Raw genomic sequence first — 27,600 nt, forward strand, 5'->3', positions numbered from 1 at the left:
GGAAGAATAGTAAACCCACCCAAGTCACAAGGCTAGAATGTGGTGGGGTTTTGTTTGAAATCAGATGAACTAACTCCAGTTAAGATGTTCTTGCTGAGGACACTCTCCTGAGGCTTAGAATATTCAGGTTTCTCGCTGTGTAAGATGAGATTTCTAGTGCCATGAACAGCTCAGTCTTATTTCCTATGCCCCTTTGGTGACTGAAGAAATGGAAACTGTGTGGGGTTATGAGGAGGCTCCTCTGACAAGGAGCTCCTCTTGTCCACCCTCCTTAGGACAGGAGTTGGGCCCTGGGTGTGCGCCTCACCTCCCACCCTTCAGAAGTCATAGATGTGGTAGGGATTTTTTTCTGGAGAATCTGCTGCTCATACCAGTTCTCTTCTCTAGGCTGCCATCTGTTTTCATTGTGACATAGGCAGCCACAGTTGTCTCCTCTATGATTCTAGAAGGAGATCCGCTTGTGCTTGAGGGGCAGGTCCTTCCCAACAGCCTCGCAGCCCCCTGCCTCCCTCCCCCCTCAGCACCCTGCCCTGCACTATGCCCCATCTGCACTCCAGGGTCCCAGCCAGCCAGTCGTTTCTATGTGTAGGCACGTTGCTCCCCCTCCAAACCTTCCAAAAGGCCAAATAAGTGAGAAAAAGATGCCTTTCTTCAGTTGGCTTGAATTTAGGTTCGGCAGGTTAATGCAATGATTTTCAATTTTTCTGCATTATCCACACAACATAGTATTGTACAATGACTGTATTTGAGCCTGAATTCAACTAACTTGGCCAAAAAATCATATCAAGTTATAGTAAAACTTTTCCGGAGACAGGGTTGACATGTTCTGGGATGTTAGAGAAATGTGTAAGATAGGTTAAGGGTTAGCACCATCCCCAAACCAGCAAACCCCACTGCCAATGAGTGTGAGCCTAGGATTTCTGTGTTTCAGTTCTCCCCAGCATAGAAGATGTAGGGCCCTTATCCATCTTATTGTTTTGAAGACTTGCAAATAACTACAAGGGAGATCCCTACCATGTCTTATTTCTTCTGATCTTCCCTACAGACATGATTTTTATCCTAAGTTTTCATCTGTTCACAGTCAGTTTTTCTGGAAGGAGCTAGAAGTTACGACAAGAAAGAATTTCCAGGAGGAAATAGATGGAGGGTCAGAAGAAAGACATTTCTGCCTTATATCCTTGGCTCCTTTTTCCTACTAACTCTTCAGTTTCATCTTTAATCTTACATAAAATGTTGACGTGGCCGTCATGTGTATTAGTGAGAAAACTTTGGCTTTGGAACCAAGTGGATGTGTATGTGAATCTCTAGGCAATTTGTTTTGGTTCATGATATTTACAAAAGTCCTCCAATGTGTTGAATATGATGAGGCACTGGGCGTGTAAACATGAATGAATCCCAAACTCTTGCCTTAAGTGCAGTACAAGTTTTAGAACTTTATGGGAGAAAAATACGTAATAGCAGAGAGAGATTTCATTAACTTGTGACATTTGGGGTTTAGACAGTATTTTGCCAACGGCAATTGCTAAGGCATTAGGTTTGCCATTATTTTGACAAGAGGCCTGAGTGTAGGAAAGACGGCAACAAAATACTTATTTGACCATTTTCAGTTGTTTTCTGAAAACATGACATTCAGAAAGCATTAGACCAAACCAAAACGTTTGTTCCTGTATATTCTGGACTCTTTCCTATGGTCCAATGGAGGATTTGCAGGCTGCAACGTTTAGCCTTTTGTGAAACTGGGAAAACGTGACATATGATTCCTCTTTCAAAAAAAACAAGCAATCATGGTTCAGCAAGTTTATGCAAAAGTTCTCTTATCCTTCTGAAGTGCCTTTCTACAGAATTGGTGCTTTTATTATTATTTTTATTTCATTTTTCTTTTTCTCGGCTTTTATTTACATATTGCTAGTCTTTGAATAAGGTGGATGGGTGTGAAATGAAAATTTCTTTCTGATACACACATGCTATATTTTCAACCTTTTATAGTAATTTTTATGGACCTAAAAATAACCCAAAATGTCATTTTCTCAAAGTGTCACTTTTGCTGGCCCCACAGCTGTTAGTGATTACCTTGCAGAAAGTGTGAACTTCCTAGCAGAGTCTGCCATTTTCGTGGGTTCCTCCTCTTCCAGGAATCCTCGTTTGCCCTCTCCCTTCATCTTTCTTGTGAACGTTCACCAGTCACCAGTCGACTTATCTTATTCTTCTGAAAGACCCTCTCTGACAAGAACAATGGCCACAGTCTATCGTCTGCCTAATTCTTGAAAGGCAGCCATTGTGTCTCTTTACCCATCCTCTAGCGCTGCCATTAGTACTTTCGTTTGTTTGCTTGTTTTGAATCAATTGTTTTGTTTGAACAATTGTTTATTTATTTTAATACGTTTTTGCTTACTTTATGTCCACTGAAATAATTGGACTAAATGGAGCCGTGGAAATGGGTGGTTTGTATAAACCAATCTGGGAAAAACAATGTTATTATTTTCAATAAGAACAAACTACCGACCCCTCAAGATGATGTTCTTTGGCAGATCCCAGGAGATTCAGGATTACCTTCATTACTCTTTTGGGCCTTAAAATCTGCATTTCCCTGCCTTATATTACTTGACAACTAGACCAGTCCTTGTAATTCTTAATTCTTTCTTTGTTATTTTGAGGCTGCACAAATAAAGCAACAGACCAGTTTATGATGAGGGTTTTTATTAGGAGGCATAAGTATTATCCTAATATTTTCAAAGCTTCTTAATATTTCATCATTGTAATTATCACTATTATTTTATCCCAACTTTTATGCATTTATCTGAAAAAGTATATACGTTATTTTAAACTATGTTTTATTGAGTTATTTAGTATGCGCAATCATTAGTCCATCTCTATGATCCTACAGAGTCTTTCCTACTTCTCGTATATTTAAATTAAGATATGATCTGGACCAGTTTGATTATATGATGAAATCTAAAAACCAAATCTATATTATTACCTTTCTAGTCACAAGAGTTAAATAAAACTGTTTACAAAACTTTTAAATTATGCAGAGTTGGGAACAAAGAAGTCACCTAATCTTGGCCCCCAGAGGAAGTAGCCCACACAGTAGACAGAACAGGAAACAGATAAAATATAGCATGGTGCAAATTACAGAGAGGCGTGCTGAGTGGAAGTGTGTATAGACACAGATCATACACTGAAGGGGACAGTTATTTCTGCAGAAGAGAGATAAAGAAATGAGCTGTGCCTCTGAGGATGCATGAAAAAATGGCGCGTTGAAAGGTGGAGGAGGAAAAAGAAGGTGTGAACATGCCCCGGGTACTTGGGGAGAGTCAGAATGTCCCTGGGGCCGAGGGCGTTGTGTTTGGTGCCATGCAGTCATCATCCTCATGACTTGGTAAAACCGTTCCCAACAGCCACACATAAGAAACACTTTCCTCTTCTTTCCCCACCCCCGGTTGTTTTATAAACCAAACACTGAGTGTGCAGTCTCTAGTGGCTTCTCACTGGAAAGGGGATCCCTCTTTCCTGTGTGAATACGGAAACTCCCTCCTGAATTCTCTGCTCCCTTGAAGTTCTCTCTCTCACTCTCTCTCTCTCTCTCTGTGCAAGGGTTTTTGTTCCTGTTCTGTTCCTCCTCAGTCCTCATCCTGACTCACCTGTCCCTGCTCACCTCAGTGTGGGTATTCCTCTGGGCCCACGCTTGACTCTATTGGTGGCCCATGCTGCTCTTCTGAGCTCCAGACCCAAGTATTCTGGCCAGCACTTGGATGACACACAGGCACAGAAAACCCAGCTTCGTCCAGGCGGAGCCCACATCTGTGCATTCTCAATTGTCCCTGTGTTGTGAAGTGAAGGGAGGTATGTCAGGAGCCACCCTGGACTGCATGTGTGAGGTGGGAGCACAGGCCATGGAAGGAAGAGCCAGGTGTCTGGGGGGCCTCTTGGTGAATGGGGGTGCGTTCATGGAGAACTCCTCTCTTCCAGGTTGCTGGGGACCTGGTGAGGCGCTTACACCTGGAAGCCCATGTGGACAAACTCGTGGCCACATACAGTGGGGGGACCAAGCGGAAGCTCTCTACAGCCCTGGCCCTGCTGGGGAAGCCTGACCTGCTTTTACTGGTGAGTTACAGAGATCTCAGTGATGTGCTGTTGTCTTCAAATAGAATGCTTTAACCCATCAGAGTTCCTCTGGGGAGGAAATTCAAAATTTGCAGCGTTAGTTCTCTGAACTAACTTCTTGTGCCCTAAGTCAACATTTCCAAACAGAATTTAAAATACCAATGAAATTCTACAGAAATAAAATTTTATCTTTTGATAGTCACTTTTATTTATCAAACTGAAGATTCGATAAAATTTTAGCATTAAAGGAATATCAGAATTCACCTGTAATCTGAAAACCAATATATTCTTCCATTAGCATGTTGCTTTTAAGTCTTTTTCTACCTGCAGATATATGATTGTCATAGCTGTGGTGACACTGTCCGCAGTGAATCTTGAGGGTGGGTGTTGGGGTGCAGGATGGATATAATGGAGAGGGGAGGGTGTTCAGCAAGAGAGTGGAGCACATTCAATGGCCTTGAGACCAAGCCATCTGCAGTCTACCTGGGAACTACAGTTAATTCCGTTTGTCTGGATGAAAGCATTAATTGGAGGAGTTGATTGTCAATAGAGCCAATATATTGACAATAGAGCCAATCGTCTTGCATATCGAAAATAGCTAAAAGTAATATCATTCAAACAATAAATAAAAGTCGCTGTTTGCATGCCATAGACTGGATTCTAATCACTGGAGTGCATCCAGGCCTTCACACTTGTGGAGACTCTGAGGGGCATCGAAGAGTGTGGGAATCAGAATAAATTTTTTCTTCTTTTTTCTGTTCTTGTTCGTTAAATGGAAACAGAATTTCAGCAGGGGAGATAGAGGGGATTCAGAAGACCTGCACTGGAAGATGGCCCCATCATTTACTGGTTGTCTTCTGGAACCTGAGTTGAATTTCCCTTTTACTTGATCTGTTTGCTTTTTGGCAAGTTCCAAAATCAAGGACTATTGCACAATTCCATATTCTGAAATCTTATAACAAAAGCAAACACGTGCTTAATTCTGCAGTTTGTAAATGACTTTTTCCTTACATGAGGAGACGGGGTTGTGTTAAAGAGTTCACAAGATATAACTGTTTGTTACCTTCAGCAGAATTTCCCTGTGCTAGGCCTCGCCTGGCGCATCTCCTAAGTTGGGATGTGGTCCTCTGCCCTGGAGCATGTCCCTGGCCCACCACAGACCCTCTCTCCTTCTTTGATGCATCCTTGCCCTTGACTTTTTGGTTGCTCAGGACTCGGGCATAACACTCAAGGCGGGGACTCAAGTCAACTACCAGGGTTCAGATTCCACTTCTGTGACTCCCCATGTGCAGCCTTGCATGTTCTATGCATGTTTCCTCTTTGCCTGAAAATGCTCCTGATTATAGTGTCTGTCTGTTGGAGCTGTTGAAAGCAGTCCATGAAATAATCCACATTAAGTATGTGGCCTCCAATAAGCTTTAGTGGCTGTGATGATGGTGAGTGTTCAGAGCATCTGGTTAAAGACATTCGTTGGGGAACTTTAGAGTTCTTTCCTGAGGGAAGACTAGTGGCTCTCACACAAGACATCAACATGGGGATCAGGAAAACTTAGAATTATGCATCCAGCTCTCTCATCGAACAGTGCATGATCACACCTTCTGCTTATTTATTTTTATCCCTGTACACATACATCACTTGATTTGCGGGAAACACCAGGTGTTTTCTATTCAGTGTCATTTTTTATCCATTTCCCTTCTGTTTCTTTCTTTAGGGAAGTAGATGACCCTAAGCTTTTAAGAAAAATGTGTTTAGTTCTCCCTGACTATGAAAAGCACAGAGATGCATCATACAGTCTAGAAACATTTCTCTCAGAAGTGGCTTAAATAAGAGGTGCTTAAGTGTTTATTGAAGGAGAAAGCTTCAGGTTCCAAGAAAGTTCACTTTGCTTGATGTTGCCACATAAATGCGGCCTTTTTCTGCTCTCACATGTCGTCCTAGGGTATATCATTTTGAAATTTTATAGAGACTGAGGATGCATTTTGAAAATGTCGGCCTGCCTAACCGGATCACCAAGGGGAGCTCAGCTGATATGAAGATGTACCCCGCCTTTGCTGAGCGCAGTGTATGGTAGCTGCAGAGAGGTGCCTGCCAGAGCCAGAGCAGAGACTTCCTCTTGGCTGGGGCCTGGCCTCATATGGCAATACATACATTCCAATGTGTGTTCTCCTGATGCCCATCACTGTGTGTTTCTTTCATTCAGGACGAGCCCAGCTCTGGGATGGATCCCTGCTCTAAGCGGTACCTGTGGAAAACAATAATGAAGGAGGTTCGGGAAGGTTGTGCTGTAGTGCTGACCTCCCACAGGTAAGCTACGCCCCTCTCATGGCCATCCCCGGAGCCTCCAGGTCCAGGGATGGTGCCACCCACGTTGTCCTTCATCTCTGCAGCCAGACTATCATGGTGATGTAATTGGTCATCCCCATTACACCAAAGCAGAGAGAGATTATGTGAGGTAACCAAAGCCACACAGACAGGAGATGGCAGAGCTCGAATCCAAACCTGGTGGTCTGTCACAGACCACACCCTTGCCTCTCCATTGTTACTGGAGAGCTATATCCCTCCTCACGTCTTCCTGAAGCCATAATTCAGCTCCTTTCCATCCAAGGCGTGTTATGCTACCAGGAGAGTTAGCTGAAATGAAAACTTTAACAGGTTTCTGAATTTGGTCTCATATTTTCTTCCTCACAGAAGTAATCTTGTAATTAGATTTCAAAATCGTTGGCCTGTTTTTAACTTTATGCTATGCCATTCTAGGCCACACAGCAATATGAATCTTAGATTTCATCCAACCCACACATAGAGAGTGAACAATGTGATTTGACTAATACAAATTCTGAGATATAATGGAGATCAGGCTTTAAAGTTTAGACTTGTCTTTTTCCTCCATGTAAGTAAAATATGCTGTGAGTTAAATGTCACGAACTGTGAAGCATCTGAGGTTCTACCTTACTTGCAAGCTAACAAATGTGACTTGGAATGCTTGTTTCATGGGTACTGACAGAAGACAGGAGACTCCTGGCTCAGAGATGGAAGATTTTATTATTCACAGCAAGAGCTGTAGCCAGGTGTCAGCAAGGTTGCATTGGTTCCCTGAGCCCCAGTTCCTGCAGGGGTGATGCAGGCAGGCACAGATGGATACACAGGAGAGGAACACCAAACCTGAGGTTCCACCTCTTTATAGCAACTGACAAGCAAGCCAGCTCTGTGTTTGGGGGGATTTGTCACCTCATCCTTCAGGGGTGCTCACGGCAAACACAACTTTGAGAAACAGCCCCGGTAAAGAACAGCCAGGCTCTTGCAGTCTGGGCATTCCTAGGGAGACATATAAGAGCCCATGGGACCCCTGGAGGAGCGTCTTCCAGTGGTGATTAAATTATTGAGCCTGCGCTAGATTGAGTTGCCCACTCCTTGTTGCTAGGCGTTAAATGACAAAGCTGGCCTATCATTTGAAATGGGAGATATCTGAAGGATTTCAGGAGGCTTTCCTGATGACTACAGCATTATCAGTGTATGTATAAATATTATTGGGTGCTGTGAATACACAATCTTGTCACACATAAATCTTAGAGCCAGTTCCTATAAGTGTTGGTGGGCACCCTGAAGGTCCACGCAAAGCCAGCCTGTAAGGAAGGAGTGATATTATTCACACACATTGCTTCATGCCAAAGTGGACTTTTCTTGGTCATCTTTGCTCTCTATACTCTTTTTTTGAACTCTTATTCACTGATGCATTGCCTGTAGCCCAACATTCCTGAATTTTCACTGCCAAATTAAAGACTTCCATTTTTTAAAACAGTTATTTTGGGGTATAATTTACACACCATATAACTAACTCACTTCAAGTGTACCCTTCTATGATTTTTTTTTAGTAAAATTGTAGACCTGTGCAACTGTCACCCTAATCCAGTGTAGGACATTTCTATCACCTTCAAAATTTCCTCATACCTATTTTAAATTAATCCTTATTCAAAACCCCAGACTTTGTCTATGTAAACTTGCCTTTTCTGGATATTTCATATGAATGATATCATGTAATATGTAGTCTTTTATATCTGACTTCTTTCATTTATATTGCTTTTGAGGTTCATCCATGTTGTAGCATATATATTAGTGTGCTTGTTTTCATTGTGGAACAATATTCTATTATGTAGCCAGACCACATTTTGTTTATCCATTTACCTGTTGATGGCCATTTGGGTTGTTTCCAGTGTGAGGCTGTTATATATAACGTGCTATGAATAGTCATATAAATGTCTTTGTATGGATAGATGATTTTATTTCTCTTGGCTAGATTCTTAAGGGTCAAATTGCTGGTTGTATGGTAAGTTTGTGTTCAACACTTTAAGAAACTTCAGAATTGTTTTCTGAAGTGGCTTTATCATTTTATTATTATTATTTTTATTGAGTTATTGATAGGTTACAATCTTGTGAAATTTCAATTGTACATTAATGTTTGTCAGTCATGTTGTAGGTGCACCACTTCACCCTTTGTGCCCACCCCCCACCCCACCTTTCCCCTGGTAGCCACTAAACTGTTCTTGGTCCATAGTTTTAAATTCCTCATATGAGTGGAGTCATACACAGATTATCTTTCTTTCACTGGCTTATTTCACTTAACATAATTCTCTCAAGGTCTATCCATGTTATTGCAAATGGAATGATTTTGTTCTGTTTTGCAGCTGAGTAGTATTCCATTGTATATATGTACCACATCTTCTTTATCCATTCGTCTGTTGATGGGCACTTAGGTTGCTTCCACGTCTTGGCTATTGTAAACAGTGCTGCAATAAACATTGGGGTGCACAGGACTTTTGGGATTGCTGACTTCAGGCTCTTTGGATAAATACCCAGTAGTGGGATGGCTGGATCGTATGGTAGTTCTATTTTTAGTTTTTTGAGGAATCTCCATACTGTTTTCCATAGAGGCTGCACCAGTTTGCATTCCCACCAGCAGTGTATGAGGGTTCCTTTTTCTCCGCAACCTCTCCAACATTTGTTGCTATTAGTTTTAGATATTTTTGTCATTCTAATGGGTGTAAGGTGATATCTTAGTGTAGTTTTGATTTGCATTTCCCTGATGATCAGCGATGATGAGCATCTTTTCATGTGCCTATTGGCCATCAGTATATCTTCTTTGGAGAAATGTCTGTTCATGTCTCCAGCCCATTTTTTGATTGGGTTGTTTGATGTTTTGTGGTTGAGTTGTGAGAGTTCTTTATATATTAAGGATATTAAGCCTTTGTCAGATATATGACTTGCAAATATTTTTTCCCAGTTAGTGGGTTGTTTTTTTGTTTCAATCCTGTTTTCATTTGCCTTGAAGAAGCTCTTTAATCTGATGAGGTCCCATTTGTTTATTCTTTCTATTGTTTCCCTTCTCTGAGAAGGCATGGTGTCTGAAAAGATCCTTTTAATACTGATGTCAAAGAGTGTATTGCCTACGTTTTCTTCCAGAAGCCTTATGGTTTCAGGTCTCACCTTTAGGTCTTTGATCCATTTTGAGTTTATTTTGGTGAATGGTGAAAAAGAATGGTCAATTTTCATTCTTGTACATGTGGCTTTCCAGTTTTCCCAGCACCATTTGTTGAAAAGACTTTCTTTTCTCCATTGTATGCCCTCAGCTCCTTTGTCAAAGATAAGCTGTCCATAGATGTGTGGTTTTATTTCTGGGCTTTCAATTCTGTTCCATTGATCTGTGCACCTGTTTTTGTACCAGTACCATGCTGTTTTGATTACTGTAGCTTTGTAGTATGTTTTGAAGTCAGGGATTGTGATGCCTCCCGTTTTGTTCTTTTTTCTCAGGATTGCTTTAGAAATTCGGGGTCTTTTGTTGCCCCATATGAATTTTAGGATTCTTTGTTCTAATTCTGTAAAGAATGTCATTGGGATTCTGATTGATGGCGTTGAATCTGTAGATTGCTTTAGGTAGAATGGACATTTTAACTATGTTTATTCTTCCAATCCATGTACATGGAATGTCTTTCCATCTCCTTATGTCGTCATCCAATTCTCTCAGAAAGGCCTTGTGATTTTCATTATATAGGTCCTTCACTTCCTTAGTTAAATTTACCGCAAGGTATTTTATTCTTTTTGTTGCGATTGTGAATGGTATTGTATTCTTGAGTTCTTTTTCTGTTGGTTCATTACTGGAGTATAGAAATGCTACTGATTTATGCAAATTTATTTTATACCCTGCAACTTTGCTGTAGTTGTTGATTACTTCTAACAGTTTTCTAATGGATTCTTTGGGGTTTTCTATATATAAGATCATGTCGTCTGCAAACAGCGAGAGTTTCACTTCTTCCCTCCCTATTTGGATTCCTTTTATTCCTTTTTCTTGCCTGGTTGCTCTGGCCAGGACCTCCAGTACTATGTTAAATAAGAGTGGTGATAGAGGGCATCCTTGTCTCATTCCTGTTTTCAGGGGGATGGGGTTCAGTTTTTGCCCATTGAGTATGATATTGGCTATGGGTTTGTCGTATATGGCCTTTATTATGTTGAGGTAGTTTCCTTCTATGCCCATTTTGTTCAGAGTTTTTATCATAAATGGCTGTTGGATCTTGTCAAATTCCTTCTCTGCATCTATTGAGATGATCATGTGGTTTTTATTCCTCAGTTTGTTGATGTGGTGTCTGAAGTGGCTTTATCATTTTAAATTCTCAGGAACACTGCTGAAGTTTCTAGTTTCTCCACACCCTTGTCAACACTGTCCGTTTTTATTATTGTAGCCCTCCTAGTGAAATGTGGTTTTAATTCACATTTTCCTAGTGAATATGTCATCTCTGTGTCTTCTCACCTATTTTATTTCTCGTAAGAAGTTAGCCATTAATAATTCCGATGCTCCCTTGTACATGATGAGTTACTTTTTCTTGCTTCTGTCAAGATTTCTCTGGCTTTCAACAGTAACTTTGGTGTGTCTAGATATATGTCTCTTTTTACTTATCCTACCTGGGGTTCATTGTGTATAATAGTGTGTAGATTAATGTTTTTGAATAAATGTGGGGAAATTTTGGCCATTATTTATTCAAATATTTTTTCTGGCTCTTTCTATCTCTCCTCTCCTTTTTCATTACACTGGTACTTTCAGTGTGTCTATGTTGAAACTTTTGATGGTGTCCCACACATCTGTGAATTTCCATCCATTTCTTTTCAATCTTATTTTTTCTGGTCTCAGATTGGATAATTACTGATGTATCTTCAAGTTGATTGACTCTTTGTTCTACCATCTCAATCTGCTGATGGCTCTGCAGTGAATTTTTCATTTCATTTATTATATAATTCAACTAAAAGATTTCCTTTTATTTAATCATTTCCATCTCCTTTCAGACTCTCTATTTGTTGAATATTATTGCCATACTGTTCTTTAATTCTTTAAACCTAGTTTCCTTTAGTTCTTTGAACGTATTTGTAGTAGTTTTATTGGAGATTTTTTTCTTCTAAATCTAGCATTTAGGGACACTTAGAAACAGATTCTGTTAACTGCTTTTTCCCCTGAATATGGTTCACACTTTCTTGGTTTGGTTTCTCTTTTTTTGCCTGTCTTATAATTTTTGTTGGAAACTGGACATTTTAGATAATAGGCTGCAGCATCTCTGAGTTCTGATTCCTCCACCTCTACAGTGGTTATTGTTGTTGCCAGTTTTTTTGTTTGTCCCTTTTGTGTGTCTGTTTGTTGGTGTCTCTTTGTCTGTGATAAATCTGTGAAAACTCCTTCCCCTCCAGCGAATAGCTCCTGTTGCCTCTGTTCAGTTTGTTTTTTAAATTTTATTTTCATTTTATTAAGCCTGGATTCCTAGGAGTCACCCCTATTTTGTTCAGGCTAATTGCCAGCCAGTGCCTGGGCGGAAGCTGTGCTCAACCACCTTAAACCAACAATATTTTTGTCCTCTGCCAATGGATCTGTGTGTGGATGGGGAAGAACATTCCAAGTTCAGGCCATGTTCTCCTTGGCACAGTTTGCTTTCTCCTGGGTTCTTCTGGTCTCTGAGATGTGCATGTAGATAGCCTCTGGGTTGACAGAGATTGTGTAGCTGGCTTGGGCCTCTCTGGCCCCTACTGCATGTACTTGCACCATCGCTGGGCTGTCTGTATGCCACAGTCAAACAATGTCAATCAGGGGGAACCCAACCTCAGGGCCAAAGCTGGAGCTGTTGGATATTCCTGTTTGTTTGACTCTGAGAGAGTCATATATACCGGCAATGTTGCTGGGTATGGGCATTGCTCAATGGTCCAAATTGATGCACCCCCTTCAACAGTGGCAAAGGAGCTGCTGATCCTCATGGTCTGCACTACCCTGTTAGTATCTGCATGTTGCTGAAACTAGAATGCCACAGATTGCCACCCCTCTTACCGAAAATTTAGCAGTTCGCCAACTCTAAGTGTTTCTCAGATTATTGTGTGCATTTGACCAATTTCCAGAATTCTAAAATGATTATTTTTATTCATTTTGTCCAGTTTTATAGTTGTTTTTTGGGGAAAGGTTTTGCCAGTTCTTCGCTTGGACATAGCCAGGAGTCTTGCCCTTGCCTTTTTTTGTCTTTGTCCTGTTTCTCTTCAGAAAATAAAAGTTTACATTGAAATGAATTAAATTTGACAAATCTTCTACTTTATATTATTATATTATATATTATACATTATAATATATATTATATTATTATATTATATATTAAAATCTTCTACTTTATTATATATATGTATATGTTCTGGCTTAAACTGATCCTTTTGCTCTGCCTGTTCCAGAAACTCTCTACATTCCTGTGTTCATTATGTTAGCACTTGTTAGGTCCTCTTGTTCATGTGTAGGTTCTAAGAGTGGATAAACTGGTGTCACACTAGAAATTCCTTTTAATTTTCATATAACACATAATTATTGCAGACAGTTCTCAGAAAGACCACATATCACTGTAATTTCTCTTTTATATCCTCCTATTCATTTGGTTTCACATTAATGATGTATCTTCATTTCCATAAATCTGTCCGTATTCATGCAACACAAAGATCTAAATGATTCACTATTAGTGATGACTAGGGCAGCCTGTGATTGATTCTGTGATTCTAAAACAGCAGCCTTCAGCTGAGAAGAAGTCTCCAAATTGCATGGTTCTCTCTCAACTTCAAGCTCATCTCTCCCTTCCTCTCCATATTTCTTACCCTAGAGGACTGTGGTGAAAGGATGGGGCAGGAAATTGAGGGTAAGAACACTATATCCCACTGTACTCATTGGGAGGAATTAAAATTAGTCCAACCAGGAAGGGCCATGATGGCTTGTTCCTCACCCCATCAAACACTGATCCATGAACTCCAACATAAGTCCTTAAATCTCTGCATCACCTGGCCATAGTTCTGTTTTTCTGAGCTAAACCACCCAAAGGAAATATGGTGGCCATATTTTGAGTAAATGGTCAGGGATTACTTTCATTTTTGCAGAGCTCCTGGCTTTGTATATTCTTCTTGGTGCTGAAGATCATCAGAGTCTTGCAGCCTCTGCCCTCTAGACTGAGATTTTTGTGATATCCCATGTTTGGAACATATTTGTTAGATAGCTAATAACAATTCAATTGGAACTACCAAGTCATTACTGTGAGGCCTAAATTAATATCAGTTATTATTTAGATCTGTACTCATGTGAGCTATGTTTAAGGTTGTAATATAGAAGTGACTGCATATTCTACCAATTTAGTTAGAATACCTACTATGCACTCATAAAAATGATAATAAGATTGTTTTAAATGAAGATTAATTAAAGAAACATAGAGAAAGATATGTTTTCACAGAAAAATATATAAAGCACATTTGGGACATTTATAGCATGTGTTCCTTAGACTTCATGTTAAGCTTCTGTAACAAAGATCCCAAATTACAGTGGCTCAGAACAGATGTGTTCTTCTCTCCCGCATTAACAATTCATATGGGTGGGCTGTGCTGGAGCCCAAGGTCTTCCAAGGACTCAGGTCCTTTCCAACATGTCTCTAACTCAGTGTGAGTTTGTCCTCATCTTTGTGATTGAAGTTGACTCATTAGCACTGTGTCCCCATCCAAGCTAATGGAAAGTGGAAAGAACCAAACTCCAGGGCAAGTGACTTGCCTTATTTCAACATGACGGAGAAATTGTATTTCACCTCAACCTGATTTGTTGCGGGTCCATCTCTAGCTGCATGCAAGACTAACAAATCTAATTTTGGTCTGAACATACAATGACCCAACAAGCAGACTGCTTTGTGTCCATTCCACAATATTGAAATAACACCTACTTCCTATGGTTTGGATAATACAAAACAATAAAAGAAGGAAAGAAATTCCACCATTAATTTCACTTTTCAGATATTGATAGTCATACTTTTTTGTGTGTTTTTCCTTCCTAGTTTTTTTTTCTCATATATGTGCAATTTTCCTAACATGCATCATCATTTTACCAAGACTATGTTATTACCTTTGCCCCATGCAATTAATTGACTTTGGAAAATCTCATTTTAGTGGATAACACATGGATGCACTCTCATTTATATGAGTATTATGTTATCCTACTGTGAAACCTGTTTCTTGGTTTTTACTATTATAAATAAGTTTTTATATATACTTCCATTTTCTATGTTTCCTAAGGTAAGTTCCTACAAAAGGAATTATTGCCAAGTTGGTTTTCAGAAAGTTATGCCAGTTTTCTACTCTCACCAGCAGTATATGAAATGACTTATTTAGAATTATTGACAGAATTTCTTTAACTTTTTGGGTATTTTTTTGATCTGAGAATTCATTGTTTTTACTTGCGCTGGAGATGGAAAAAAATTATCTTTCTTTGCAACATGCAAAAGCACACGTGACAAATTCCCCTACAGCTAGAAAACAGTTTTAAGATCACTTATTTGGTGGTTAAGTTTATGTGTTGGGATGTTTATTACCCACGAACCATTCTTTGAATAGTCTGTGTATGTTATTTGTCTTACTTCCTCTATTGGATTTTCATTGTTTTGCTTTTACACTAACATATATGGCTTCTTTGTAGTAAGTATATCAACACTCTCCCACTGTTTGTTGCAATTTTTTTAATGTTAGTCTGCTGTGTTTTGACGCTTATTAGGAGTTTGTAGTTTTGCACTTTCAAGTATATCTAATGTTCCTTACATAGTTTCTTTCATCGCTGTTAAGCTTAAAAAGAATGTTCCCCTCCTCTGATCACTTATGATTTAACATATTAATGTCTCCTTCTGCACTGTCTTATCTCGTTCCAATGATCTGCCTTGTAATTCCTTAGCATATTGCCTCATTTTAAATATTTGAGCTGCACAAAGAATGTTAATATTTTCTGAGACAAGTATTCTCTCATTACTCATCTTGTTCAATGTTTTTCTACCTCTCATTCAATAATCTTAAAGATTTGCGTTATAATTATTTTCAATTTTTCTCATGGGGAGTGACAAACTTAAAAATTGATTGGCATTATGCTTTATCTTCATTATAATTTATATTATCTTTTCATGTAATTATAACAATGCAGTTATAAATTGCAAATCTTTATAACATATTTTCTATAAAAATAAATTATATTACAAACAAAGTTGTAAATTACAAATTACAATGTTATTTATTATAGTTTACTTTATATTAAATTATATACTATATTAAAATATAACATATTTATAGTCTATATAATTCATTTACTTATTACATTTCATATTTATACTTGTTATATTATTATTATATTTAAATTTACACTTACATATACTAATATTATTTTATATCACAATAATTTTATATTACAATAATTTCCATATTATAATTTCTCATTTTTTAACCATCCATTCTTTTCATATTTTAGCACATCTTTCAAGACTTCTCTTAGATCCGTTAGTAAATCTTGCTTCTTTTCATAAAACTTGAACATTTTTTGTGAAGGTCATTCTTATCTATTTTGCATTTTTGTACTATTACTAAAATGTTCTCTCCAGATAAATTTTATAACTGTTATTCTTGATATGTATATTGAAATGCTACTAATTTTTTTGTTAATTGTGTAATTGGCTACCTGTGTAAAATCTTACCCATTTTCAAAGTGCTTTTTTGGGTTTCATGAGGTTTCTGTGTAGAAAATGAGCTAATTTGCAGAGTGATCTTTTTGTCTACTTGTTGATTTTGCTGTTTGAGTCAAGCCTGGCATCTTTAGGACACGGCTCCTCATGGGTTTCTTGTCTTCCTCTCGCAGCATGGAGGAGTGTGAGGCTCTTTGCACGAGACTTGCTATAATGGTCAATGGCAGCTTCCGGTGCCTTGGTTCTCCTCAGCACATTAAAAATAGGTATGTCGCCTTCTCTTTTCATTTAACTGTTTGCTGTAGATCAATGGCATGATGCCATAAGTGGAAATGCTTTGGAAACAGCATGGTCCAGTTGCCTCATGACATAGGGAAGGAGACGAAGCCCTGAGTAGGTAAGGGGTGTGTGTGCAATATCATAGCTCATGAGTTGAGACACTGCAACTCCCACACAGAACCCAGCATTTTCTCGACAATGGTTTGCTGTCTTCTTCCCAGAAGGACACGTACTCCCACTGCAGGGACGTGGGAGGGCTGGGAATACGTTACAGGGTCAAGACGAAGAAAGGACCAAAAATGACCTTGTTAATGCAAAGTACCTTATAAAAAGGCTGTACCAATATATCTCTCATCCAGAGGGAATCAGGGTGCCTGGGTCACTGGACAAAATGCTATACTTTTAAAAGATCTCCATTAATTAAGAGAGTAAAAGAGGGATTTGGGGCTGCTTTTCATGTTGACTAATGAAGTCTAAAGACTTTTCCTGAGCACATTAATCCCTTTGATGTCTTCCCGGTTAATTGTTGTTTCAGATCTTTCTTCCATTTACCTTATAGAATCTTAATGATTTTGCTATCAATTTCTATGAGCATTTTTATGTCCCCATGTAACTTTTTTCTAATTCAGTGTTGCCTAAGCTATTTGTAAAGTTTGTAATTTCCATTCAATTTGTTGTTTGATCTGTTATTTTTGATATAGATTAATTTATTAACATGTTGGTAAGTCTCTTTCCATTTTTATTTATTCAATATTTTTTAAAGTGAGAATTCACAAGCAGAGATTTATTAGACATATATATTAGGTTGAAATATTTTTACTTTATGCAGAAAATAACTATTGAACGCTTGGATTAAGATACCATATTGGGGAGTAAACATCAGTCCTGCAGGGCTTCAGAGTCGGGTCTGCGGGGGCAGTCACCTCACTGCCGCTTGCTGCTCAGGGTCGATCACTTGTCAGATAAACCTACTGGAAACTGTTCTCAATATGTACTCTGCTCACCTTTAATAAGTATCATCAAAACAAAAATAATACTTCACACTCCCTAACCTTTATGAATGCTTACATGAAGCTTTATAGCCCATGCCTGATTGTTGGATGATTTACGTCTGAGCCTTTCATGAGGTTTACTAACCGAGGCTGGAAGAACCAGCAGGACGAAGCACATAGCAAGAGTTAGCCTCTAACTGGTATGGTCCATGTGCTCAACAGTCTCACCTACTTCTGAGTTTTAGTTCCAATAATGTGTAACAACGTGAGGATGGATTGTTGGTAAATAGGAACCATAGAATTATAGTGAGCCAGAAATGGCTTATAGGTTATTCGCTGAAAACTGAACTTAATACATTTAAAAAAATAATTTGTAAAGTTGGTATTTTCCTATAACAAATAAACTGACTGCATATGTTTCTATAATATTAAGATAAAGAATAAAAGATTCATCATGAAATGGAATCATGGGCATACAAACAGGCAGGAGTCATCAACATTGGTGCCCGTTTCCCTCCCTGTGATGTGGCAGCGTTGACATGAGAGAGAAAGGGCTCCTTCCTCCTCTCCATGCTCTTCTTTCAGTGAACACTCCCCGTGTGCCGATGGTCCGTAGGTACTCTTGTTTGAAGCACACGTGAGGCATACTCTTTGGCTTCAAACCTTGTTATCTCTAACTTAGAGATCTTGGTACCAGGACAGAAGGAGATTTCCTCCCAGGTGTCTGATGGCATCACCATATAACGTGACCTTGAGTGGTGACTCTAGAAGTTTGATTTGGACCCATTTCTTCGTGGGCCCTGAGTGCCGTGTGGTGGGCACTTGCTGGGCTCCTGCATGTGGGAACACTCGGCAGAGATGGAGGCCTGGTCTGGCTGCTCCTGCCAGCCCATCAGGCAACTGCTCTGCCTCAGTCTCCCCAACTGTAGGAGAGTATTGTGGGGACTAAATGAGTGTGAGAGTAGTTAGAAGAGAGCCTGGTTCCTGCCACAGTTGGTGTTTGCTGCCATTATTATTGCAAGAAATTTGAGTAAAAGTGGCTCTTTGTCCCAGTGTATCACTGGCACTTTTCAGGAGCAAGGAGGGCAAGGAGAAAGGCAGGTCAGTGAGGAGATTCTGCAATAGTTTTCATGAGAGATAATGAAAGTCAGACCTAAACCAGTGGAGGTAAGTTTTAATAAGCAGTGAATTTGAAGGATATTATGCTGAGATCACCAGGAAAGGCAGCACCTGAGGAGAGGTGTGCAATGGAGAATAAGAGGAGTCAAAAATGCTCTTGTGGTTTGGTACTGAGAAGATTTGAAAAGAGTGAGGAGAGAAGGAGGAACAGAGAGCAGGGGGTGAGGCAGCAATGTGGGGAGAGGGTCTGAGGAGATAACTCAGGAGAAAGCTAGGATTCAGAAGAGATGGTCCTGAGTTTGGGTTAAGACTTGAGTGTAAGGGTTTCCCTGAGGAGATGCAGGGGGCCGGCGGGCAGGGTCCAGGCTCGGCTTGGGAGATGGCTGCCTAAAGAGGGAAGCTGATGCCAGGAGCTGCAGAAACCCTACAGAGGGGAGACTCGGATAGTCAAGTGGAGGGTAGGGATGGGTCCTCAGGACAGTCTCCCCCTACAAGGGTCGGGTGCAACAAGAGCCCACAGAGAGATGGAGGAGAGCAAAAGCTAGTGGAGAGTGAGGATTTAGCCACGGTTTACCTTCTGAATCCCAGTGTTTATCTTGACCTTATTGGAAATTAGAAACCCACACAGATTAGTGTAATTCCAGCAAATTCCACTATGACAGTGGCCTAGAGTCTCATCAGGCACCAGAGCCCAAACCTGGTAAGACAGCTCGCTGTGCACGGCAGCCATCATCCAGGGTGTGTGGGGAGGGACATAAGGATGAGAAAAATCCAGAGCTGTGCAAAGATAAGGAGAAGGAGAGAGTGTGGGTGGGATGTAAGGAGAGAGAAATAAAAGGAAAAAAAGAGGTGGAAGGAGAGCACAGTGAAACTCTGCCTAGATCATGTCCTCTGTGTCCCCATCCTCTGGGACAGGCACAGCCCTGGAGAAATACTCAGGTGACAAACAGCACCTCCCTTGGACCTCAGACACATCACCCCTGAGTCTGGGGAGCAAGACCAGGTCCAGGTCCATCCCTCTGCCTTGATGTGTGGGTGGCACTGCCTCTCCTTACCACCCTCTCTGGTGGTTTCTGTCCGCTCCCCTACACATGGTGCCCAGACATTGCTGCCCTGAATCTATTCTCTCCTCCTGTGCTTTTGAATTCCTTTCCTGGGCCCTAAGCACAGTCCACACATCCTCCCACATCAAAGAAGCTTCCTCCAAAGGACTCCAAGCCCCGTTCCCCTGTGCCTATCAGAGCAATAATGATGTCCTGCTGCCCAGACTGCCTCCACCCTCACCCTGTTTTAAAATGTGTGTGTTAATAGAAAGTGTGAGGTATACTAAGACCAACAGATCATGATAGGATTGCCTTTGAAAAGTTCATCATTCAGTTCCTAAGGAGAGGGGGCACACCACGCCACAGAGAAGCCACATGGGGAAGCACCCCATGGGTCAGGATGCAGACGGAGCAAGGGGAAAATGTGGGCAAGAGCCTTTGTTGTGGTTTCTATGGAAGGAACAGTCAAGACAGGGTGAATAGACAGAACTGGCTAGTGTGAATAATGTCACCAGGCTCTGGAGGATGGGGCTTCCCTCATTGTCTGGTACCTGGCCCTGGGTGGTGGAGGCAGAGGGATAGTGCCAGGGTGTGAGAGCCTCATAGAGGAGGTGGTGGGGTGTGGGCTCTGGATTTACTGCTGTGTAATTGAAAACCATGTTGGTGGCAGGTTGTTCCGTATCTCTAGGAACTGGCTAGTCCTAGGAGGGGCTGTCCCTCCAGGGTCAGCAAGGCCCTGACGTCAAAGCCTCAGAATACAGAGAATGAAAGACCTGGCTAACACAGCCCTCCCCAGGACTCTCCAAGGCCAGCGGGGCCATGAGTGTAGGGCCATCACATTCGCCCTGCCTGGTGGAGCCAGGCTTGTCCATTGTGCCTAGGAAGGCTGGGGGCCTGGCTTTGCCAAGGCTCCTGGCCTCCCCTTCCTATTCCTGTGTAGACTTTTGCTCTTTCTGGCAACCTCTTCAATTGCTTGTTTCAGTGCTATTATCTGCTCTGAATTGGCAAACACTTTGGGGTTATGGAACTGTTGTATTAAATAGTAAGTTTCTGGAACCCCAATCTACATATAACCAGAAGCTCTGTGTGTTCAGTTGTACCAGCTGTCCATGCTGAGGGGCCTCAGAGAAAAACTAATGCAACAGGTTATCTCTTGTTTGAGAGTGTCCATTCACGTCATTACTTTCCCTCTGATGTTGCTTCTTACCTGAGTTATGATTTAGAAAATGTCAATCAGCGTTAGAACTTCCAGCGGTAAAATTGAGGCACTGCTCCTGATGTTTAATTGGTTCTTTAGCAGACTTTGATTGAGGCCCAGCAAGGAGGTACAGAACTTGGTCTGACGCAGCCTCTCCCCACTTGGTGCTTGTAAGTGCATACAGTGAGGCTTGCACACACATGTGACATCACAAGGCCTGACATCATAGGGTGTGCATCATTGAAAGGGTGCAAACTATGGTGTCCTGAGAGGAGGAGATTTCTTTGGTTTGAGGAATTAGGGAAATCTTTGAGATCTTGGAGTAAAGGCAAAATTTGGTTAAAAGGGGATTTAATTCTTGATTGCATTTAGTAGTAAATACATCTCTACAGAATCAGAATTTGAGAACAAGAGGGACAAACAGGTACAGTCAGAGGAAAGGTCATATGTCAGCATTGAAATGGGAGGGAGTCACCAGGCTCAGCGAAATCAGCATGAGCAATGGCAGATTTAAAATATTCCTGAGCAATTGTAGGGTTTCTGGTCTTCACTTGGGTTTCTCAAACTCGCGCCATTTTCATTTTGGGTTGAATAATTCTTTGTCATGAGAGACTGTCCTGTGTACTGTAGGAGGTTGAGCAGCAGCCCTGGCCAGCGCAGCAGTCCCTACCCTGACTGTGACAACCAAAACATCTCCAGACATTGCCAAATGTCTCCTAGGGAGCAAATTGCCCTGGTTGAGAACCACTGTCCTAACCAGTACTTTTCTGCACGTCCTCAAGGAGTTTAGAGATAGATGGTGACACCTCGTTACAAGAATAGGAATTCAGACAGATTCTCAAAAGCAGATTAGGCCATGGTCCCTGCCCTTTTCATTGATGGGATCTTCAGAACTGTGGCTTGCTCCCAGCCTGACAGGAGGAGGGTCCATGAAGCATACCAGGAAACAGGCAGTGGATGGGGTCAGGGATCTGTACACTGGTGTTTTCTCCCTGCAGGCTGGTCCTCTGAGCCCTGGAGGGACTCTGTTTTGCAGAAGCTCCAGGGTTCATATGAAAAGAGCACCTTGCTCTTCTTTCAGCCCCAGTCTGGTTCCAGCCTGGGATTTCAGAAGTCATGTCTGTGAACCAGTAGGCCTGGGCAGGACTCGGGACCCTTGCAGGTGGTGGTCACTGGGAGGCTCTTCTCATGCTCACATCGTCCCCCTCCCACCTCAGGTCTTCTTCCACTTGCACCCCTTACTGGGGACACCCCCCAGCCCTGACTTCATGATCTCCCATCTCCCCACTGCTGCTGCCAGCACAAGTCTTCCTTCGTCCTTGAGACCCCTGGCCTTTCCAGGACTCAGTTTTCTTCTCGTTGCCTGCACTTTCTATTCATGGCGATGACCTATTTCTCTTCTTCAGTGTATATTGCATGCTCTCTGCCAAAAGATCTGCGCATGCAGTGTTTGATTTCCCCAAACCTGCAATTGACCTTACGCTCCTGGAGGGCACAGCCTTTGTCTTCTTTCAATCCCTGTGTTGACTTATGCTCATGCATCCACACTCAGAGATACAATCTGAGGGCAGTGACAGCCGGTCCTGGATGCCTCGGCCTGGGAAAACCCAGGAGAACTGTGCTGAGGAGGCCATACATCGTGAAGTGTTTCGGTTTTGATTCCCTAGGAGGGCTAATATTGCCAGACTCTAAATTCACTCATTTATTAACTTGATGTCCTATTTTCTTCTCAGGTTCTAGATCTTCTTGTTACAACTTCTTAAAGCATCTTATGTTATACTTCTAAATAGCTAAGCACTGAGTTTAACCTCAGAGTCAGTATTCCAATATATTTTTAAAGTGCTGTTTGTGTTCGTAGCTAAGACCCAACCAAGTTCAAGTTTAATAATCATGGTCATATTTTGTTATTTCAATAAAGAGGCCAACAGTAGATTTCTGTTACTTGGACTTACCTAAAGGGGTTTTCCTGACTCTAGCTTGGGCCTGCATCCTGCTCTTCCTAGCTGTAGCCAGCATCCCAATCCTTCCTCTGCACAGATGGCAAGATTTATCCCAAACTGGGAGCTGATTGGCCAGAAGGACACACAAGATCTAGAGTACAGGATTTCGGAGGCTAGGCTTTATTGGGGGAGGTGGCCTTCTCTCCTTCCCCTCACACATGTTGACCTCACCCCTGTTCCCGCCTCTCTCCCACCCCTGTGACTTCTGGCCTCTGTTTCAACCTTGGGAAGTCACACATCTGCTCCATCCCAGTGGCATGCCTCTTACCAGGCTGTTAGGTCTTCACAAAACTCTCCTCATATGCAGTCTCAACTCCTCTCCTTCCCCGCCATTGCCAAAACACACCCCCACGAATGTTTTTACTCTTCCTGGGGAATCTCTTCCTCCTTAATCATCCTCTCCTTCCCAGTCTTTCCAGGTTGGCCCTGGCTTGTGCTCAGGCTGCATCAACCTCTGAGGTGACCCCAGAGCCTGGACAATGCCAAGGCTTTCCTTTGTGCCCCTTTCCTCTCAGAGCAGGAGAGGTTGCAACACCACTGAAGACCTCCCATCAGGCTCAGGAAATTTGTGGAGATGCCCTTCTCTCCTTTCAGCCTTTTCCTTTCACTCTCTGCCTAAGGAAATTTGCACTTTATGAAATTGGTGTAGTCGCTCCATAGCCTGCAATCCCAGATCACCTTTCCACAACAGTCTGGCCACTTCTCCTGAATCACTCCTGTTTTCCCAACCTATGGAATATCCCCTTTCTCTTATACATCCTGGTCCTTACCATTTATCTGGTGGCCATTTATTACATACATATTCTCATCCATACTGGACTAAGCACTGTGTATAGATTATTTAGCATGCCACATAGTAATATTAGGATATAACACCTGTATAGTCCTTACTATATACCACCTCTAAGTGCTTTATACATATTAACTAGTTTATTCCTCATGACAACCCTATGAAGTGGCCATTATTATCACCCCCCTTTTACAAGTAGAGAAAATGAGTCATAAAAAGGTCGAGTATGTTTCCAAGGTCACCAGCTCGTAAATGGAGGAGTAGGATTTGAACCCAAGCATTCTGGTTCCACTTTGTTCTGTGATGTACATTCTTTTTCTTTTTTTCTTCTTTTGAGGAAGATTAGCCCTGAGCTAACATCTCCTTCCAATCCTCCTCTTTTTTGCTGAGGAAGACTGGCCCTGAGCTAACATCTGTGCCCATCCTCCTCTACTTTATATGTGGGACACCTTCCACAGCATCGTTTCCCAAGAGGTGCCATGTCTGCACCTGGGATCTGAAATGGTGAACCCCAGGCTGCCAAAGCTGAACATGCACACTTAACCACAGCGCCACCGGGCTGGCCCCTGTGATGTACATTCTTGTGACTATCTCCATTTAATGGATGAAGAAAGTGAGCTGTGGTGGAGCTGGGATTCAAATGTGGGCCGTCTGACTCTTGAGCCCACGGGTTTCATCACCATGCCTTCTGCCTCCTTCCTGCTGGAGCATATCCCACAGACCTACAAATGTGTGCTCATGCAGACTCTTTCTGTGGCTTCGACTGTGTCTGCACCAACAGCTCTCTCTTATTGACCTTCCTCTCACCAGTGCTTCTACATGTTCTCCATTCTCTTGAGACTCTGACACCCCATTCGTTAACACATAATTTCTACTTTTCTGAGATGAGAGAGGCCTTCTATCAGCTGGCTGCTCAAAAAGGTCTCACAAAATTTCTCTTTATTCATCATCCTCTCTTTCTTTGTTCTTATTTCTTGGAAAGAAGTTTATCTCTTTATCAAGTGTCTTTCTTTTACCCATTTGCTAACAAAATGATCTCCTTCCCTTCTGAGAACGTCCTCCAATAGTTTTCTTCTTCCTCTTCTACATCTTTGATCTTTTCTTCTGTATCAGTTGTGAGATGTATTGGTCTATTAGTAACAGAACAACAAACACATTTATTTAAGCATATCCACTGACTTAAGCATATTCATTTTTATGTGTAGTAAAAATCCAGAAGTACCTGGTTATTGGCACTGGTTCTGTGGCTCACATCTTTACAATTTACTTGGTCCCAAAGCAACTGCTGTAGTTCCACCCAGTATATCCATATTTTAGATAACAAACAGCAGAAAGCAGAGAAAGACAAAAGGAGCACTCTTTTTTAAAAAAAATTTGTTTTTATGGCAGTAACATTGGATTATAACATTATATAACTTTCAGATGTACATCATAATATTTTGAATATTTTATTTTGAATTCTGTGTAGATTATATCGTGTTCACCACCCAAAGACTAATTATAATCCATCACCACACATGTGTGCCTAGTTACCCTTTTCACCCTCCTCCCGCTCCTCCCTCCTCTGGTAGCCATAAATCCAATCTCTGTTGCTATGTTTGTTTGTCATTGTTTTTATCTTCTTCTTATGAGTGAGATCATATGATGTTTGACTTTCTCCCTCTGACTTATTTCACTTAGCATAATACCCTCAAGGTCTATCCATGTTGACACAAATGGCTGGATTTCATCCTTTCTTATGGCTAAGTAGTATTCCCTTGTGTATATATACCACGTCTTCTTTATCCAGTCATCCCTTGATGGGCACCTAGGTTGCTTCCAAGTCTTAGCTATTGTGAATAATGTTGTGATGAACATAGGGGTGCATGTATCTTTATGCATTTGTATTTTGAAGTTCTTTGGATAAATACCCAGTAGTGGAATAGCTGGATCATATGGTAGATCTATTCTTAATTTTCTGAGGATACTCCATACTGCTTTCCATAGTGGCCGCACCAATTTGCAATCTCACCAGCAGTGTAGAAGGATTCCCTTCTCCCCACATCCTCTCCAACACTTGTTGTTTTCTGTCTTGTTAATTATAGCCATTCTAACGGGAGTGAGGTGATATCTCATTGTAGTTTTGATTTGCATTTCCCTGAGAGCTAATGATGTTGAACATGTTTTCATTTACCTATTGGCCATCCATATATCTTCTTTGGGGAAATCTCTGTTCAGATCTTTTGCCAATTTTTTCATTGGATTGTTGGTTTTTTTGTTGTTGAGACGTATGAGTTCTTTGTATATTTTGGATATTAACTCCTTATCCAAATATCTGGTTTGCAAATATCTTCTCCCAATTGTTAGATTGTCTTTTCATTTTGTTGATGGTTTCCTTTGCAGTGCAGAAGCTTTTTAGTTTGATGTAATCCCAGTTGTTTATTTTTTCTTTTGTTTCCCTTGCCCGGTCAGACATGGTACTTGAAAATATGCTGCTAAGATCGATGTCAAAGCACATGCTGCTTATATTTTCTTCTAGCAGTTTCATGATTTCGGGTCTTACATTCAAGTCTTTAATCCATTTTGAGTTGATTTTTGTGCACAGTGTAAGATGATGGTCTGCTTTCATTCTTTTGCATGTGGCTGTCTAGTTTTTCCCAACACCATTTATTGAAGAGACTCTCCTTTCTCCATTGTATGCTCTCACATCCCTTCTCAAAAATTAGCTGTCCATATACGTGTGGGTTTATTTATGGGCTCTTGATTCTGTTCCATTGATCTGCGTGGTCTATTTCTGGAAAGAAGCATTCTTAAAGTACCTTTCTGAAAGTCTTACCCAGCAAACTGTACTTGTGTTTCATTGGTCACCCTGGCTACCAGGCAGTCTAAGAAATGTAGAGTTTAGCCGGATGCTTCACCATTTAGATAAAGTTAGTTTTCTGTTACGGAGGAAGAGAGGGAAAATGGATGTTGGGTCACTATCTGCAGTCTCTCCTTCTTCTGATTGGATTCTTTCCTCAGTTGAGGCTAGGTATTAGGTTGAACAAGCTGTGCTCTAGGGCTTTTGTTTCAAGAGTGTCATTTGATATAGAATAAATATTGATAAGTTTATGTGTGAGCACATACTGTGTGTGTCTGTGTGTGTGAGTGTGTGAAGCTGAGTTATCAAGGGAGAGCTGGAGTGGAGTGGCAACTAACTGATAGCCAGGAATGGTTAACACCAAACTCTGTGGGGACTGGGATTTTGTCCCAGGTAATTTGGGATGCATTCCCAGATCCTCTGCACATCATAACTGGAGCACATCCTGAGAGCCTGATGAGCTGCCTTTCCACCTGCAGGCTGTGGGCACATTCATGGCTCACCTGGAGGTAAGCCGTAACAGCTGCTCATTGCACCTGTTTGCTTTCCCTTCCTTTGGGCCTGACTTAAGCAGGAGAGTTAAGAATGTTGAAAGCAATTCTCCCAGGGAGGGAAAATATATCATGCTTCTGAAGCACAGAATTTACATTCCAAAGGACACCAGGCCAACTTCTGCGGGGAGATGTAAGTAAACAAAACAAAGCTTTAAATAATTTAAGAAAATATTTCATTTCCTCACCTTTTCCATCATGAAAACTTTAGGAATCTGGAATAAACTTCAAAAGATGCCGTCATTGATGTGTTATATAGCCATTTTACTTAGAAAGTGAGGAAGAACCTGTAGGATTTGTTCGTGGATTTTTGTCTAAGAAGTGAGAGGATGAATGATGATGTCTGAGCTCTCAAGCTATGACTATCTGGGTAGTTGCAAATTAATATAGTACCTTATGTGACACTGCATGCTTCAGGGTGGCAACTTTGATTTAATACTTCTATTAAACATTGCTATAAACATAAAATCTTAGATTGAGATTACATCACCAAATAATAAACTGGCTCATTTAAACATGAAATAGATAATTTTATATGCTTATGCCATTTTCACAAATGGAGGAGGCAGTTTGTACATGAGCACGTATAATGACTTCTGCTACGATGTGGAACTGTGGGATTATGGGCTACTGAGTACTATTTTTCTACATTTTGCTTTGTT

At 41.1% G+C, this 27,600-nt stretch overlaps 1 protein-coding gene across 1 annotated transcript in view; it reads left to right on the forward strand.

The window, feature by feature from the left end:
• The window catches only part of ABCA13 (ATP binding cassette subfamily A member 13), a 407,666-nt gene that overhangs the window by 363,312 nt on the left and 16,754 nt on the right, over nucleotides 1-27,600 (forward strand). The window contains exons 57-59 of the mRNA XM_046670200.1: nucleotides 3,970-4,104; nucleotides 6,305-6,408; nucleotides 16,301-16,393. Of these exons, the coding sequence (XP_046526156.1) occupies nucleotides 3,970-4,104; nucleotides 6,305-6,408; nucleotides 16,301-16,393 (332 nt within the window). The remainder of the gene's footprint in view (nucleotides 1-3,969; nucleotides 4,105-6,304; nucleotides 6,409-16,300; nucleotides 16,394-27,600) is intronic.

Source organism: Equus quagga, chromosome 8 (genome assembly GCF_021613505.1).
Source record: "Equus quagga isolate Etosha38 chromosome 8, UCLA_HA_Equagga_1.0, whole genome shotgun sequence".
Taxonomy (NCBI): Eukaryota; Metazoa; Chordata; class Mammalia; order Perissodactyla; family Equidae; genus Equus; species Equus quagga.